The following is a 19223-nucleotide window of genomic DNA, read 5'->3' on the forward strand; positions in this document are numbered from 1 at the left end:
GGGAATTAAGGAACAACACACCAGGATTTCCTTAGTGTGTCTTATATATCCCAGACAGGATGCTGGAGAAGTCTACAACCTGGAAACACCCCGAGACAGACAGAAAAAGGCTCAGGAAGAAGCCTGTTCCCTCTAGTCACAGGACCAGGAAAACAGTGGCCGAATGATGGGAAACCTTTTTAGGGTACACACCCTACTCCTGGTGGGCGACAGTCCATGGGGTCGCAAAGAGTCAGACACAACTGAGCGACTAAGTACACACAAACACCCCCTACTCCAACCCAATAGAGTAGAAACCCAGCCATTTCTGCAGTTTCAGGGGACCAGGAGAGGCGCTTCTCTTCCATCCCCTGCTAGGTCAGTGGCGCCACCTTCACCAGCCTACAACAGCGCGTGTGCACCACCCTCCACATCCTCCCACCAGGTCCCAGAGCTCAGGGGGTAGCAGGGCAGATCCTCTGCATGGAGGCAATAAGACACCGCCAGCTGGTATCCCGCTTTGGTGGGAAGTCTTCAGTAGGGCAAAAGGGGGCACTAGACTTCCACTGCACCCAACTAAAAAGGAAGCAGTGCGAGGCAGTACTCCACTTCTGTCAGGATGGCATCTGCAGACACAAGCAGAAATTTAATATATACACTCACCCTGTCCTCCAGCTGTACCTCACTGTGTCAGAGAGAAAGTGTCACTGAGAAAGGAATGAAAATAGCAGTAGGTTTCTTAGCTGAAACCATGACGGACAAGAGGAAGTGGAGCGACACTTTCCAAGTTCAATGCATGAAGCAGGACACTCGAAGCCAGCGCTCTGGGAAAACCCTGAGGGGTGGGGAAGGGAGGAGGTGGATGGGGGGTCAGAATGGGGGACACATGCACCCGTGGCTGAGTCATGTCAATGTATGGCAAAAATCACAATATTGTAAAGTAATTATCCTCCAATTAAAATTAATTAATTAATTAAAAAACAATAAATGATAGTATATGGAAAGAAAAGTGCTAAGAAAACCCTGCCTCCAGAAACAGGAACTGCCTTAGGATTGTAGGTCCATGGCCTCACTACAAATGACTCAAAGTTTAATTATGAAAAACATGCTGTAATGTACTAATTGCTGCTTATACTATAAGGATATATGAATAGATTAGAACAGCAATTCTGGAAAGGTGTTTTTTGAAATGTAGCATCTGAATAGTCAATTGGGGGTAGTGTTTGAACATTTGAGTTCTGAGTTCAAGTCCTACGTGTTCTGCTTGCTAGCTACATCAGTAAGCTTGTAATTGAACCTCTTAAAGGCACGGGTTTCATGTATGAAACAAATGATGATGATATGATGAAGTTATAACATATACCAAAAAACCTATAAATGTATGTGTATGCATATCTATGTATGCATGTATATTCATACAAATAAAGGACTACCTAATAATTGAGTTATTTTATACAAGTCATTTAGCATAGTATGTACTCCACAAATGTTTGCCATTATTACTCATGTGTATTTGATTCTGACTTATTTCAATATGTTAACTACTTCCTAGTATCTATATTTTTAAAAAAAAAACAAAGTCAAAATATAGTGCTAAAAGAAAACAACTGTCAGCTGTGAATTTTACACTTGCTGAAAACATCCTTCAAAAATGAGGTAAAATAAAAACATTCTGAAAGGAAAACTAAGAGAATTTGTCACCAGCAAACCTACTCAAGGTATGGATAAAGAAAGTTTTCTCAATAAGAAGAAAATGATTTTTTAAAAAAGCATAGAACTTTAGAAAGGAAAAGAGAACGTTAGGATGCAGAAAATGCAAATAAAAAAATAAACTATCCTTCTTCTCATAAATTTCTTATTGATATTTGATGACTGAAGCAAACCCCATCTGATACAGTGTTCTTTGTGTGTAGAGGATACTAAATAATTAAGAAGAAATAAGTGAACGGAGTAAAGAGACCTAGCTACAAGCAAAGTTTCTACACTTCAGTTGAACTGGCAAATGGTAAGACAAAGAAAGTCTCTGCCATACAGTGACCTTCAATAAATAGCTAATGAATGGTGAAACTAAGCAATTATAATATTCAACAGAATATGTAGCGAATCCGTTCAAAAAGTATTTACTGAGCAGTTACATGCACTGCTTACTGTTGTACCGATAGAATATAAAAGTAAATAAATTAGAATCCCTAGAGCGAGTGGCACGGGGAGTACAAGGAACTTTAGTATTCCTTTTCCTCCCATCTCAGTTTTTGTGCCCTTCTGTGTCTCATTTAACATATGCTAAGTATAATTATTTCACCCTCATGGAAAACAGCCTTGTACTGGCTTGCAGAACTCCATGAAGCTATAAGCCATGCTATGCATGGCCACTCAAGATGGATGTATCATACTGAAGAGTTCTAACAAAATGTGGCCCATCTGAGGAAGAAATGGCAAACCACTCCAGTATTCTTGCCAGAAGCCCATGAATATTATGAAACGGCAAAAAGACAGGACACCAGAAGATGAGAAACCCCAAGTTGGAAGGTGTCCAAACTGCTACTGGGGAAGCGTAGAGGACAATTACTAATAGCTCCAGAAAGAATGAAGAGGCTGGGCCAACGTAGAAATGACACTTAGTTGAGGATGTGTCTGGTGGTAAAAATAAAGTCCAATGCTATAAAGAATAATATTGAATAGGAATCTGGGATGTTAGGCCCACGAGTCAAGGTAAATTAGACGTGGTCAAAGAGGAGATGGCAAGACTGAACACTGACATCTTAGGAATCAGTGAAGTAAAATGGACAGGAACAGGCAGATTTAATTCAGATGAACATTATACCTAATGCTGCGGGTAAGAATGCCTTAGAAGAAATGAAGCAGCGCTCAATAGTTAACAAGAAAGTCTGTTGCATTATTTGGGTGCAACCTCAAGAAGAAAAGAATGATCTCAGTTCATTTCCAAAGCAAACTATTCAACATCACAGTAATCCAAATCTATCTCCCAATCACTGATGCCAAAGAAGCTGAAGTTGACCAGTTCTGTGAAGAACACCACCTTGTAGAACTAACAACAACAACAAAAAAAGATGTCCTTTACATCACAGGGGGTTGGAATGCAAAAGTAGGAAGTCTTCCCTGGTGGCTCAGAGGTTAAAGCATCTGCCTCCAATGCAGGAGACCTGGTTTCGATCCCTGGGTCGGGAAGATCCCCTGGAGAAGGAAATGGCAATCCACTCCAGTATTCTTGCCTGGAGGATCCCACGGACGGAGAAGTCTAGTAGGTTACAGTCCATGGGGTCGCAAAGAGTCGGACACGACTGAGCGACTTCACCTTCACCAAGAGATAACTGGAACAACAGGCAAGTTTGGCCTTGAAATACAAAATGAAGCAGAGCAAAGGCTAACAGAGTTGTGTCAAGAGAATATGATGGTCACAGCAAACACTCTTTGCCAACAACCCAAGAGACAACTCTACACATGGACATCATCAGATGGTAAATATAAAAACCAGATTGACTATGTTCTTTACAGTCAAAGATGGAGAAGCTCTATACAGTCAGCAAAAACAAGACCTGGAGCTGACTGTGGCTCAGACCATGAATTCCTTATTGCAAAATTCAGGCTTAAATTGAAGAAAGTAGGGGAAACCACTAGGCCATTCAGGTATCAGTTCAGTTCAGTTCAGTTCAGTTGCTCAGTCGTGTCCAACTCTTTGCGACCCCATGAACTGCAGCACGCCAGGCCTCCCTGTCCATCACCAACTCCTGCACTTTACCCAAACTCAAGTCCATTGAGTTGGTGATGCCATCTAACCATCTCATCCTCTGTCATCCCCTTCTCCTCCCACCTTCAATCTTTCCCAACATCAGAGTCTTTTCAAATGAGTCAGCTCTTCGCATCAGGTGGCCAAAGTATTGCAGTTTCAGCTTCAGCATCATTCCCTCCAATGAACAGCCAGGACTGATCTCCTTTAGGATGGACTGGTTGGATCTCCTTGCAGTCCAAGGGACTTGCAAGAGTCTTCTCCAACACCTCAGTTCAAAAACATCAATCAAATCCCTTATAATTATACAGTGGAGGTAACAAACAGATTCAAGGGACTAGATCTGGCAGACAGAGTGCCTGAAGAACCATGGACAAAGGTTTTTAAAACTGTTTAAGAGTCAGTGACCAAAACCACCCCAAAGGAAAAAAAAAATTCAAGAAAGCAAAGTGGTTGTCTTAGGAGGCTTTACAAATAGCCATGGAAAGAAAAGAAATGGAAAGCAAGGGAGAAAGGGAAAGACATACCCATATGAATGCAGGGTTACCATATGAATGCAGGGTTACTGAGAATAGCAAAGAGAGGTAAGAAAGCCTTCCTCAGTGAACAGTGCAAAGAAATAGAGGAAAACAATAGAATGGGAAAGACTAGAGCTCTCTTCAAGAAAACTGGAGGTGTCAAAAGAACATTTCATGCAAGGATGGGCATGATAAAAGAGAAATAGTTAAGGACTTAAAAGAAGCAGTAGAGATTAAGAAGAGGTGGCAAGAATACATAGAGGAACTATACAAAACATTTTAAATGGCCCAGTAACCACGATGGTGTGGTCACTCACCTGGAGCCAGACATCCCAGAGTGCAAAGTCAAGTGGGCCTTAGGAAGCATCACTACAAACAAAGCTAGTGGAGGTGACGAAATTCCAGCTGAGCTATTTCAAGTTCTAAACGATGATGCTGTGAAAGTGCTGCACTCAACATGCCAGCAAATTTGGAAAATTCAGCAGTGGCCATAGGACTGGAAAAGGTCACTTTTCATTCCAATCCCAAAGAAGAGCAAAGTCAAAGAACATTCAAACTACTGAACAACTGAGTTCATTTGACATGCTAGCAAGGTTATACTCAAAATCCTTCAAGCTAGGTTTCAGCAGTACACAAACCAAAAATTTCCAGATGTAGAAGCTGGGTTTCAAAGAGGCAGAAGAACCGGAGATCAAATTGCCAACATCCATTGGATCATAGAAAAAGCAAGGGGATTCCAAAAAAAATATCTACTTCTGCCTCTTTACACTAAAGCCTTTGATTATGTGGATCAAAACAAACAGTGGAAAATTCTTAAAAAGATGTGAGTACCAGACCACCCTACGTATCTCCTAAGAAACCTGTATGTGAGTCAAGAAGCAACAATTAAAACTGAAATGGAACCGGTTCAAAATTGCGAAAGGAGTACGACAAGGCTATATATGGTCACTCTGCTTATTTAACTTACATACTTACTGTATCATGTGAAATGCCAGGCTAGAGGAATCATAAGGTCAAGTCAAGATTTCAGGGAGAAATATCATCAGCCTTAGATAAGCAGAGGATATTACTCTAACAGAAAATGAAGAGAAACTAAACAGCCTGTAGATGAGGGTGAATGAGTGAAAAAACTGACTTGAAACTCAGCATTCAAAAAACTAAGATCATGGCATCCAGTCTCATCACTTCATGGCAAATAAAAGGGAAAAAAGTGAAAGCAGTGACAAATTTTCTTGAGCTCCAAAATCACTGTGAATGGTGACTGTAGCCATGAAATTAAAAGACCCTCCTTGGAAAACTGGACAGCTACTTGTAAAAGAATGAAATTAGAACACTTCCTAACACCATACACAAAGATAAACTCAAAATGGATTAAAGACCTAAATGTAAGACCAGAAACTATAAAACTCTTAAGAGGAAAACACAGGCAGAACACGCGACATAAATCAAAGCAAGATCCTCTATGACCCACCTCCTACAGTAATGGAAATAAAAACAAAAGTAAACAAGTGGGACCTGATTAAACTTAAAAACTTTTGCACAGCAAAGAAAACTATAAGCAAGGTGAAAAGACATCCCTCAGAATGGGAGAAAATAATAACAAATGAAACAACTGATAAAGGATTAATTTCCAAAATATACAAGCAGATTATACAACTCAATACCAGAAAAACAAACAATCCAATCAAAAAGTGGGAAAAAGACCTAAACAGACGTTTCTCCAAAAAAGACATACAGATGGCTAACAAACACATGAAAACAAAAAAATTCTGCAAGGATGTATAGAACAGTCTTTTGGACTCTGAGGGAGAGGGTGGGATGATTTGGGAGAATGGCATTGAAACATGTATAATATCATATATAAAACGGATCGCCAGTCCAGGTTCGATGCATGATACTGGATGCTTGGGGCTGGTACACTGGGATGACCCAGAGGGATGGTACAGGGAGGGAGGAGGGAGGGAGGTTCAGAATGGGGAACACGTGTATACCTGTGGCGGATTCATGTTGATGCATAGCAAAACCAATACAATATTGTAAAGTAATTAACCTCCAATTAAAATAAATAAATTTATACTAAAAAAAAATTCTGTAAAGCAATTACCCTTCAATAAAAAAATAAATTAAAAAACAAAGACACTCCTTGGAAGAAAAGCTATGACCAACCTAGACAGTGTATTAAAAAGCAGGGACATCACTTTGCCAACAAAGGTCCATCTAACCAAAGCTATGGTTTTTCCACTAGTTGTGCATGAATGTGAGAGGTGGACCATGACGAAAGCTGACTGCCAAAGAAATGACACCTTTGAATTATGGTGCTGAAGAAGACTAGAGCCCCTGGACAGCAAGGAGATCAAACCAGTCAGTTCTAAAGGAAATCAACCATGAACATGCATTGAAAGGACTGATGAAGCTGAAACTTCAATACTTCGGCTACTTAATGCAAAAAGCCAACTCATTTTCAAGATCCTAATTTTGAGAAAGATTGAAGGCAAAAGGAGAAGGGGGTGGCAAAGGATGAGATGTATGCTACAGATAGCATCACCAACTCAATGGACATGAATGTAAGCAAGCTCTGCGGGGAAAAAAGAGTTCTTGTCATGCTGCAGTCCAAGGAGTCACAAAGAGTCAGACACAACTCAGTAACTGACCAAAAAACGTAATTGTTTACTTCTCATTATTCAAATCCTCAAAATAAGCTTTGTCTTTAGAAATATCAACAGATATAATTTTGAATATATTTATTATAGAAGAGTTCTAAACACTTGATTTAAAACATTATCTATGAAAAGGTTAGAAATAATAAAGTAATATCCTATTCTCAAAAAGTACACTTGTAAATATGCACAGGAAAAATTTTAAAAGGGTATAGACACCAGACTGTTTAAGAATGGCCAAGTCTCAGTAGTACAATACTGAAACATTTTTTGTTTTTGTTCACCTACATTTTTGAAATTTTCCACCATAAACTCATATTGAACTCTGGCAATAGAAAAAAATTATAATAACATGTACAATATGAATTATGTAACTTCTAGTAAATTTTAAGCCTGAGTACTAGTGTGCAAAAAAATAGCTAACTTAGCAGGTCTGACTGCTGTCCCTTAAAAGGTTTGCTTAAAAGATTGGCCCTTAGCTGGCATCTGAAAAGCTGGATTTTGCAAGAGTTCCTAACACTCTAATTTTTAAGAGTGGTTCACTACAACTAAAGAATGTGGTTTATGCTGAACACTTGACTGTCTTCTGGAATTCTGGAATTTTGGCACGTGTTAAGGAGGAAAATACCTACATGACCAGTAAAAGTCTGGGCAATGAGTCGCTAATGATCTTTCCTAGGAAGGCAACAGCTCACATGTGCTACTTGTTGCTGGAGCACTTCAGCATGCCCTGGGTGATTCGACAGGGAAAGGACTCTTGAAAACCTGCACCAGGTTTACCCAGGCCTTCAGTCCATATACCTTTCCCTTTGCTGATTTTGCTTTGCATCCTCTCACGGTAATAACTCATAAATAAATTAGCTGTGAGTACAACAATACCCTGAGTCCTATGAGTCCTCCTATAAATCACCGAACCTGGGAGTAGTCTCAAGAACCATGACACCAGCTATCCACTGTAAAAACAAGAATTATAGGGTATAGTCCTCTCCTACTAATTTTTTAAAATATTTCATGTCTATGAAGACTAAAAATGTGTATTTCAAAAAGTGAACAGTCACATACTAACAGTTTAAAAACTATTGTGCATTTTCCTAATTTCATATGTGTGGATATTTAAATAAGTATAAGTAAAGAGCAAATAAAGTAAATTATAAAATCAGGAGAGAACAGAAAAGTACTAGAGAGTCTTGTGTATAAGGACCTCACACTTCAGTGAAAAAGTAAATGTAACAGCATATAAGCTAGTATAATATATATATATTCAATTGATCAAAATAAGCACCAAAACATGTGAAACATTACAACTGTTTAAATACAGCTGTAAAAAATATTACTTAATAAAACTGAAGGAAGTCATTGGGGAGCAAAATATAGCCTTAGATCAATGGCTATGGTAAGCTCGGGGTATACTAAAAACCAACAAATAAGAAACACTTTACATGTAAAATCTAATTATAATAATACAAAAAGTCCATTTACCTTAATTATCTGTTCAAATGCTAAGGCAGATTGTAACATCATTGGTCTCTGACTTTGAATCATCTGTTGATCAATAGAATTGTAAAAATGTGCCACCTACAAAGAAAAATTCCAATTAGCAATAATTAATAATAAATAGCACACTTAATTTTCAAGTCTTCATTTTTAATTATTTGAATGGAAATATTAACCCTTCTCAAGTATAAAATTTAACAAAAAATTAGTTTATCTCCAATAGAGCATTTATGCATGTACTAATGTACAAAAGCAACAAGTTTAAGTATGTGCTGAGTTCCTCTAATTCGCCAAGTCCTGTTCTAGGGGCTGATTAAACAAAGACTATAAAACCTAGTCCCTGAAATCAAGAATTTCACAGTCTCACAGGGAATCAGAGGAAACCATTAAGCATGCTAAAGTGCTACAAAAAAAGAACTCTTCCTGCAATTCTTGAAACCAATTCCCTTGTCAGTATGTAACACAATGATTTATCCATTTCTCACACCAAAAAAATCTTTGAGTTGTCCTTAATTCTTCTCTCACATCCCATATAAGTAGAACTCTATACTTCTACTATGAGTAGAAGACTATACTCAGAATATATGTTTTGAACATATATTGAATTGAACCCCTTCCCCACCTCCATCAGTATCACCCCATTTCAAGCACCCTCATCTCCTGGCAAGACCAGTACAACAGTTTCCTAACTGGTCTCTCTTTCCAACTGCGGCCCGACGGTCTAGTCAAAGTATTCAAAGTAGCCAGAACAGTCCTTTAAAATGAAAATCGTATCTTTTACTTACTCAAAATCTTCAAATGAATCCCCAATATATTTGAGAATAAAATGCAAAATCCTAAAATTCTTACCTTGAAACTTACAATGGTTTGTCAACACACCTAAGAATGAAACCTAAATCTAAAATCGTACCCTGGTACATTATACACACACTGGCCTTTAGTCCTGCACAGTCCCCTCCTGAACTGCACTGTTGCCAAATGAGCCTGCGTGTTGTCTCTCTAACTTTGGTGAGTCTTCCCTAAGCAGCTCTCCATGCCCTTCATCCCCTCCGCCTGCAGCAGTCTTCCTCCAGATATCTGCATGGTTCTGTCCCTCATTCCATGTCACGTCTCCTACTACCCTTTCGTTAAGGTCTCCCCTGGCCACGCTGTATAAAATGGCAGGATTTGTCTCAATCCTCTTACTATGTTTGCTTTTTCTTCAATTATGTGCTCATCACTACCTTATACTGTATTACTCAAGCATTTGCTATTTCCCATAATAGTGTCACAGGTAATAGTGTCACATGTTTGTCACATGTTTGTTGAATTAATCCATGCAACAATAGTGTCACGTTTGTTGAATTAATCGATGAATCAAAAAAAAAAAAATAGAGATACCTACAAGGAACAGTGGTGGACAAAAGAGGACACTGCTAACTCTGTGAGGGGCAAAAGTCAGGTTCGGGGAAGAAGATCAGGGAACGCTGTGGAGTGAATTTAATTAAGGACTTTAAAGACACTGTCTTAATTTTTGTATTCCCAGTATGTCACAAAATTCTTGGCACACAGCAGGTGCTTAAAATATATTTAACTAATTTTATAGCAGGTCACTTCTTTCTTCTAACATGCATAAAAATGTACTTGGTAGGGAATACTCACTCTACTTATTCTGTATCATAATAGTAGTTCCAGAAAAAAACGAGTCAGGAAAAACAGAAGCAATTTAAAACATAAAATTACAGCAATCTGGCCAGACTGTTACCTGTCAAATATCCTACTGCATACTCCGCACTCTAGCTAAATGTGTGCTCACAAGTAACGGTATATCTACAGGGGACTTTCCAGTGGCCCCATGGTTAACAATCTACCTGCCAGTGCAGGGGACACTGGTTCTATCCTGGGTCTGGAAAGGTCCCACATGCCACAGAGGACTAAGCTTGAGTACCACAACTACTGAGCCCACAAGCTCCAGCGCCTTGCTCCACGACAAGAGTGGCCCCAGCTGGCCAGAAACTGGAGAAAGGCCACAGGCAGCAACAAAGACCCAGCACAGCCAAAAATAAGTGAATAAAGCTAAACACAATAGATTCCCGTGGTTGTTCTAGGAGTAAACATAAATACCATATGACCATTCACTCATCCTGAGATTTTATTTTGTTACACTACTTAGGATAGAGAAGTCAGTAAGCTTCTCAGCTTTTAGAATATAGAGTCCCTCTCTCTGAAATGATCATTCACTCCACCTTGTGCTCCTGAGAAAACATATGTATACTCTTTCAAACTCACATCAAACATCATCCCTCTGTAAAGATTTATCTGATACTATCCCTACCCTGGGCTTCTCTGGTAGCTCAGCTGGTAAAGAATCTCCCTGCAATGCAAGAGTTCCCGGTTTGATCCCTGGGTTGAGAAGATGCCCTAGAGGAGGGCATGGCAACCCACTCCAGGATTCTTGCCTGGAGAATCCCCATGGACAGAGGAGCCTGGCAGGATACAGTCCATCGGGTCACAAAGAGTTGGACATGACGGTCAGACTAAGCCCAGCAGCACATCTCTACCTTACCCAGGAAAATAAATAAAAATCCCCACCTCTATTCTTTCACAGGAGTTTCTGAATTCTATCTGTAATACTGTTGCTGTTTTCTAGTCACTAGTCGAGTCCAACTTTTTACAACCCCATGGACTGCAGCTCGGCAGGCTCCTCTGTCCATGGGATTCTCCAGGCGAGAATACTGGAGTGGGTGGCCATGTGCTTCTCCAGGGGATCCTTCCCACCCAGGAATCAAACTCGTGTCTCCTGCGCTGGCGGACAGATCCTTTACTGCTGAGCCACCTGAGAAGCCCATCTGTAATACAGCACTCAGTCTCGTGCACATGTCATCACTGCATGAATTGCAGTGGAATAAATACCGGCTTTGGAGTCAGGGAGACTTGACCTCAGATTCTAGCTTCATAACTCACTAGCAAAGTAGCACTAGAACACTGCCTTACAAATCTGACCCTCAACTAGATCAGTAAAACTGGGAGTGGGAGTAAACTGAAATAACATAAATACAGTATTCACCAGAAGGCCTGATATTTAAGGAGAACTCAATGTTCAGTTTGCTTTCTCCCACTAGACCGGTGGTTCTCAACTGCGGATGATCTGCACCCAAGAGGACATTTGGCAATGTCTGGAGATATTTTCAATTGTAAGGACTAAGTAGGTGCTACTGACCAGAGACGCCACTAAACATCCTACAATGCACAGGCCATCCCTCACCAAAAGAAAAAAAAAAAAAAAAGTAGTCCAAAATGTCAAAAGTGTCAAGGTTGAGAAGCCCTACACTTGAGTATGATAGCAATATATTCATTTTTATATACTCACTACACTGCACCTGGCAGTACAAGTGCTCAATGGATCTTTGTTGGATGAAACACTAAATGAGAAACTAAATACACAAAAGATACTGTTCCTGTCCTCTATTAATCAAATGAGAGAAAAAATGTAAAACTCCAAAACTACATAAAACTGTTCTAAGAATGACTTACACACTGCATACAAAATAAACAACCATCGATTAAAAGAAGACAAAACAAATAAAGTGTTGAGCTGCAAGTTAAAGGATTACTTGGAATTCTTCGACCAGAGGGAATAGGAATCAGTGCAGAGAGACAGGTTCAGAGGAGAGCCAAGGTTCATATTACCGAAGCAAGCATGCAACATGAGGGGGTGAGTATCCACCACGTTCAGTAACGTCAGCTAGGGCACGATTAAGAGAGGCCTTGGATACTATGCTCAGGAGACAGACAATGAGGTAATAACAGCTGATTTTAAACAGGAAAATGATTTGATGACAATGTGCTTCAGGAAGACTAAGAAAATGAACAAAAACAGAAACCTGTCCATCAGCTGGATAATTTTCTAAGAATCGGCCCCTAGCAGGCAGACAGAGGGCTCTTAATTAGAAAGCCCTTTAGGGTCCATGATAGTAACATGAAAGAAAAAAGAAAAAAAAAGAGAAAGAATAATATTCTATTTTTCCAAATGCTTTAAGAATGAAAAGCAGTAACTAATACCTCAAGCTAATAAAATTCCCACATAGAGGATTACAAAGCAAAGTTTGTAATGCGGTCATTTACAAACTATAACTTCATAAGACTTAACGGTGCTATTCTATTAGCCTAATAAAACCAAAAGCAGAAAACAAAGCCCTTAAAATATTCCAATGTAATAAACTCAGAATAGCCATGTTTTCAAAAATATCATTTCATACTTGTTTCAGAATAATTGCTTGCTTGCAGAATTTCTGTGCAATGTTTGCAACTTGCTGTATTTTGGCAGGAATAACAAAACCAAGTGCAGAAAGCTGACGGACTTCTCTCAGAAGAATCACCAACCGATCTGAATAATGCACTTTTAATGATCCATCATTAGGATCCAACTCCATAATTCGGCTATTAGCCTCAATACTACAAAACAAAATAAATAACTTTTTGAATTACACAATTTCATGTTCTCACCCTTTTGACTGATTAAAAACATAACAGTTTTTACAACTTTGCTGTAAAATTGTTGCTCTTTAGTCACTAAGTCCGGAGAAGGCACTGGCACCCCACTCCAGTACTCTTGCCTGGAAAATTCCATGGACGGAGGAGCCTGGTGGGCTGCAGTCCATGGGGTCGTGAAGAGTCAGACACGACTGAGCGACTTCACTTTCACATTTCACTTTCATGCACTGGAGAAGGAAATGGCAACCCACTCCAGTGTTCTTGCCTGGAGACTCCCAGGGATAGCGGAGCCTGGCGGGCTGCCGTCTATGGGGTCGCAGAAAGTCGGACACGACTGAAGCAAATTAATAGCGGCAGTAGTCACTAAGTCATGTCCAACTCTTTTGCAACCCCATGGACTCTATATAGCCCATGAGGCTCCACTGTCCATGAGATTTTCCAGGCAAAATTACTGAAGGAGGTTGCCATTTCCTTCTTCAGGGGATTTTCCCCACCCAGGGATTGAACCCACATGTCCTGCATTGACAGGTGGGTTCTTTACCACTGAGCCACCAGGGAAGCCTAACAAACAAAATTAACTCAAGTAAAAAAACAGTTTTTAATTATTTTTCAAATTACATTTATTTCACATAACATTTCACGATTCAGATCTTGATAACAAACTGTAATATCCAAAATATACCGTCATATTAATATTTCAACCAAGCAGTCTTTGAACTCAGAAGTCAATCTCTTAAAATTCAGCTAAAATTCAAAATAGACATCAAATCCATCATAATTTGATTCACTTTCTAAAATATATTTTAGATTTTTAGTCAGTCTGATTCTTTAATACTTCTATTAAAGGATCAATAATAAAGAATATTAAAATATTAGGAGTTCAGTTCAGTTCAGTCACTCAGTTGTGTCTGACTCTTTGTAACCGCATGAACTGCAGCACGCCAGGCCTCCCTGTCCATCACCAACTCCCAGAGTCCACCCAAACCCATGTCCATTGAGTCAGTGATGCCATCCAACCACCTCATCCTCTGTCATCCCATTCTCCACCTGCCCTCAATCTTTCCTAGCATCAGGGTCTTTTCAAAAGTGTCAGCTCTTCACATCAGGTGGCCAAAGTATTGGAGTTTCAGCTTCAACATCAGTCCTTCCAATGAACATAGAGATATTCAAATACTTTATCCCTCTACTCTTTGTTTCACTATGTAAAGACTGTTTTTTTTCTGATTCTTCTAAAGCCACAATAGCAAAATTTACATTGGGACACTCAAGTCTCCCTGGATTGTGAAAACACTGAGATAAATTTAAAATACTACCTTTTTATGATCCTTCTTTCAGGATCAGGTTTATATAATACTCTTTCTTTCAAATCACTTTCACAATTAGAAGAACTTGCAGGTCTTAGAAAGTAAGCTACTGAAAAGCAAAGAACTAATCTTTCAGTCTTCTTAATAACACATAAAACGAAGTATAATAAAAAGCAGATATTTTTAAATGGCTTAAAATAATAATTTAGCCCAAACTGTCCAAACTTCCCAGGTGATGCAGCTGTAAAGAATCCACCTGCCAATGCAGGAGACACAAGAGACGCAGGGTCAATCCCAGCGTTGGAAAGATCCCCTGGAGAAGGAAATGGCAACCCTACTCCAGTATTCTTGCCTGGAAAATTCCATGGACAGAGGAGCCTGGTGGGCTACAGTCCGTGGGGTCTCAGAGTTGGACATGATTGAGTGACTGAGCACGCACACACACAAACTGTCCTACAAGAACATAAAGCCTCTCAGAATATTATAACAGTGACACTTTTTGCCTTTGTTTGAAACTAATATTCAAAGTTAGTTTCTACATTCCAGCATATATTGAAATATGTTCCAAAACACACTTATTTCTATGTGACAATGATGGGTTTACCAAAAAAAAAAAAAGTGAGAGTTTGGAGTTTCATCACCAAATAAGAAACACATAGGTTGAACAAAGTTAAATATGGTTTTTTATTGCAGATCTCAACCCTTTTGATACACTATCTTACACAGTGGATCTCCACCAGAGCTGTAGTGATAAACGTACTAATTCTCCAAAACCAAATGACCAAAGAACTCTTTACTTTGGGTGAAGGGGGCAAGGTAGAACCACCTCTCATATTTTAGGTTCAGGGTAGAAAAGGAAAGAATTAAATGGCATAAAGTTATAATCATTATGCTTTAGCACCTTTAGTTCTTTAATTCTTCTTCCAAAGCCAAAATGTAAGATAAAAGAAAAAAAAATCATTCATTCAGTTTAGGAAGCTACCACTTTGGCCTAATTATTTGTTGCAGCAGTATAGGTGAAACAGAATTTCATATTATGCCAAAGTTAGTTTTAAAAAGTACCAAGTTTCTAAAAAATGAAAACGTGGCAAGTTTCGTTTTTAAAACTTGCCACACTAGGGAACACACTAGGGAAAGTTGACCTGAACAAAGAAACAATGGTGTTTTTTAGGCCATCCATTTTAGATACCCACTAGAATAATAAGGTTAACCAATTAAATTACATTCAATATAGCTTAATAAATATTTATAAACCCTTACTATATTAGACACCAAAAAGAAACATTCTTCATCTCAAGGAGCTTAGAAAAATGAAATTTTCATTTACAGTGTCTGTGTGGGGGATATATAATATTAATATAAAAAGGTAGGGAAACATTCATATACCAATAACAAAAAAACACGGAGCATGCAAGCCTAATTTCAAATTAAGAATCTGCTGTTCTGGGGAACAGGTAATAGAAGCAAAGGAAAGGGGGTCAGTTTCCAACTTCAATGACTTAAAAGCTGATCATCAAAAACTAACCAAACAGAAAACAATCTTGTCACTGAATTAATAACATAAGAAAAAAGATTCTTATGTAGATTTCACTGTGTAGTATACTTATACTTACCACAAACCAGATTTGGAATCAGACAAACCAGACTGAATATCCCTGGACCAATCATCAAATTGTTCTTGTTCATATAATTTAAACTGGTCTAAGAGATCTTCAGCACTTCGATGGAAAGATCGAAACCCTGACAAGTCAGATAAAAGAGCTTCTGCAATCTTGATAGTATCATCCACCTTAAAAAGCCAAATTACAAGAATATTTATTATTTAAATTCCAAAAAAATTAGCATAAAATCAGCACCCTTCTCTGGTCTGTGATACAGAAACTATTTTCCCATTTTTCCATAAACAGTAAAATAGGAGATTTTCCAGTGAATTTAAGAATATCAGCTGCTACTGTGCTTCTGAATTACACCACCTCAGAACAGCAAAACACAGACGATAACACATACAAGGCATAATTTGAAGGGTATGATAAAGGAAATTTAGAGGAAACTCCAAGAACTCAACAATAGTCTTAAATATGTTATGTAGTACTTTAAGCTCTTTATTAAATGCTCTGGTTAAGAGCTCAAACAATAATTAGGCCAATGTGGATGCAATTAAAGAAGAATGCCTTTCCTCCACAACTATACAAAGAACAATGCAGCATTTTGGAAAGCTAACTGACAAAATTAAGCAGAGTATTAGAGAAAAAAACATCAAAATATAAACTTGAGTAAGTAGAATTCTCAAATATGCCAGCCTTTATAATATTGTTACTAATAATAATAATTTGCTCGCTCTTAATCATATAACCAACAAATATTTATTACATGAGTCAAATGCAAGATATTGTACCACACACGAATTAGTAAACATATAAGATTCTTAGATCAACTTTGAAAATATTAAAATAATAGTCCTTTAAATCTATAAATTGCTGACACTACCTTAAGCAATACTATAATTATCTTTCTCTATCTCTTTAACTTCCTTTCCACCTAGGATGATTTATTTATATAAACATACTTATAGATACATACTTTGCACCTACCAGGATCCTGTAAATATACACTTCAAATAATTTAAAAATCCTTTGAAAATTATCAATTTTTCATATTTTTCAGTTTCTCAGAATTCTAATTATCACACGAACTTAGATGGAAATATTTTCTTAATGTTTTCACTACAGTTCTAGATTGCCTTTACATTAATTTAGCACATTTCACAACTTGTGTCCTTCAACTTTTATTTAAATAAATACCTTCAGTTCCAGCTGGCGAACCCAAACTATATTATTGACAACTTCGGAAAGGTTTTTGCCAGCAAGTGGTCCCGATGCATCACCAGGAATCCCACGGCATCGATTTTCAAAATCTAATCGAAAATCTGTAAACATTTAAATCATATAAATGATTACATACATTCAGCAAAGTTTTCCAAAATGACTTCTATGTACCAAACACTATGTCAAATATTGTGTAGAGAAAAATAGTAATAGTTGGTCATCCTCAGGGACCTCATCATGTATCAAGTGAGAGAAAGGAAATAACCAGCTAAATTCTAAAAGCCTGTCATCTATTACAGAAACAATAAATTAATCTTCAACATATAGATGTCATAAAAATATCTTAATCAAAAATGGTATACAACAAAAGAAAAGTAATCTACAAAAATAATTTTCAAGCAAACACTATAATCTCTGATAACTTTTACCTTTAACTGAGTCCATAAGTCTTGCCAATAAAGTTTCTCTTTCTAGCATCAATTCTTTGCTTATGGTTGGACGCTTCACCAACTCTTTATATTTCAGAAATGCTTGAAGAAGCTAATATAAAACAAAATAAGTATATGTTCATCCCAAATGAATCAACTAGGTAAAAATACGCATATCTCCTCAAATAGCTTAAGAGAAATGTTAAAAATTAATTATTTCAATATTCTACCTGCTGTGGACTGTCCTGAATTTCTGAAATATAGTTTTTCAATTTTCCTGCTATTTTTTGTTCTGCAGGTGCAATAATTTTTTCATACTGAGACACTGCAGCTTTCCATAAAGGCTAAAAAACATAACGATACAGTTAGACTTTAATATTTTCAAAATCTGCCTTTAAAAAAAAGAACAACACAAATAGGAACTTATGCAGACAAACATATATATACTCAACCTCAGTATATGGATTATATTGCACAGGATTCAGGCCAGCAAAAGGTTCAAATACTCGAGCCAGGCATATGATTTTCTCATCACTGGCAGGTGAAAAATAGAGAAGTTTCTCATGAATTGTTCTAATAGCCAAGACCTAAAACATAAAATATTAAAACAAGAAATTTACTCATATCAATAAATCAACACAACTAATCCAAAAGCTAAAGTTATTGGGCAAGAATTTCTTTAACCTCGGTTTCTTGAAATGAAAAATAAAACTGAAACTATAAACTTGATAATTACTACTCATCAATACTCAAAGTGACGCTCAAAGACACACTGTGCTATCAATCAGTGTGCTCAAATCTAGTGAATACATATAAAATCTAAAGATTTTTAAACTGACTTTAATACTTATTTTAAGTAAAGTTTTAGTCTCTCCTCACTATAGCAAACCTTCTGATTTTCATTAGTCTGCATTAAATTTGCTCTTCTAATAAAAAAACAATCTGTTAACAACTCCATTATGTATAACTTACAAACAGTTGGAAAACATTTCATTTTTATTTAAATTTTCTACTAACCATCAAAAGGAATTAAAAGGCTAAGTAAAAATGCTATAAGCTTTCATTTGTGTTGAAATTATCAGCACAAATTCATGATTTATTTTTCTCTTCATAAAAACAAAAACACTGATTTAACAATGCTGTCTACTGAGAAAGCCTAAAAGCATTGATAGTTAAATGTTTACTACTTCATCAACCAGAGTGTTGTCACTAAACTCTATTTTCCTCTAACAAGACCTTTGGAGAAATGACTAATTCCACATACAAAATGGAAAATGTAGAAGATGGGTAGGTACATTTTGAGAGGTCTGAATGTAAAAACGTTACCAAAGAAATACTGGCTTCATATCAAAATGATAGAGACACAACTTAAAGGGGTATTCTTTGTACAAGGTGGGACAAATTGAGTATAGTAATAATAACTACAATAATAAATATAACAGGTTGAAATATTTAAAAAAATCATAGGTTCATAATGGTATTATTTTAAAAATCATTGACTGCCTATGAAACCTACTATGATACTTACTATGCATTGTTCTAAAAAGTGATAAACAAAAGGAAAAAAGTAATTGTCTATATTGCCATTCCTATACAAAATATATTTCAGGTACCTAAAAAACTGATAAAAAGTTCTTCCATCATCACTAATAAACGCAGAAAGAACAGAATTAAAACACCATCTCACAATCAATCATTAAGAAAAAGTTGGTGAACAGCATTTTAACAGATAAATCAGATTAATCGTACATGAACCAACCCACAGATCAAACTTAACTCACGAAAAGCGGGAAAACC

At 37.4% G+C, this 19223-nt stretch overlaps 1 protein-coding gene across 4 annotated transcripts in view; it reads right to left on the reverse strand.

The window, feature by feature from the left end:
- The window catches only part of DYNC2H1 (dynein cytoplasmic 2 heavy chain 1), a 493166-nt gene that overhangs the window by 457931 nt on the left and 16012 nt on the right, over positions 1-19223 (reverse strand). For all 4 annotated transcript variants that reach the window (XM_069554796.1, XM_069554794.1, XM_069554793.1 and 1 more), the window contains exons 7-13: positions 17879-18013; positions 17657-17770; positions 17427-17538; positions 16975-17099; positions 15787-15962; positions 12635-12830; positions 8382-8477 (exon numbers count right to left, since the gene is read on the reverse strand). In XM_069554796.1, the coding sequence (XP_069410897.1) occupies positions 8382-8477; positions 12635-12830; positions 15787-15962; positions 16975-17099; positions 17427-17538; positions 17657-17770; positions 17879-18013 (954 nt within the window). The remainder of the gene's footprint in view (positions 1-8381; positions 8478-12634; positions 12831-15786; positions 15963-16974; positions 17100-17426; positions 17539-17656; positions 17771-17878; positions 18014-19223) is intronic.

Source organism: Ovis canadensis, chromosome 15, assembly GCF_042477335.2.
Source record: "Ovis canadensis isolate MfBH-ARS-UI-01 breed Bighorn chromosome 15, ARS-UI_OviCan_v2, whole genome shotgun sequence".
NCBI classification, from domain to species: domain Eukaryota; kingdom Metazoa; phylum Chordata; class Mammalia; order Artiodactyla; family Bovidae; genus Ovis; species Ovis canadensis.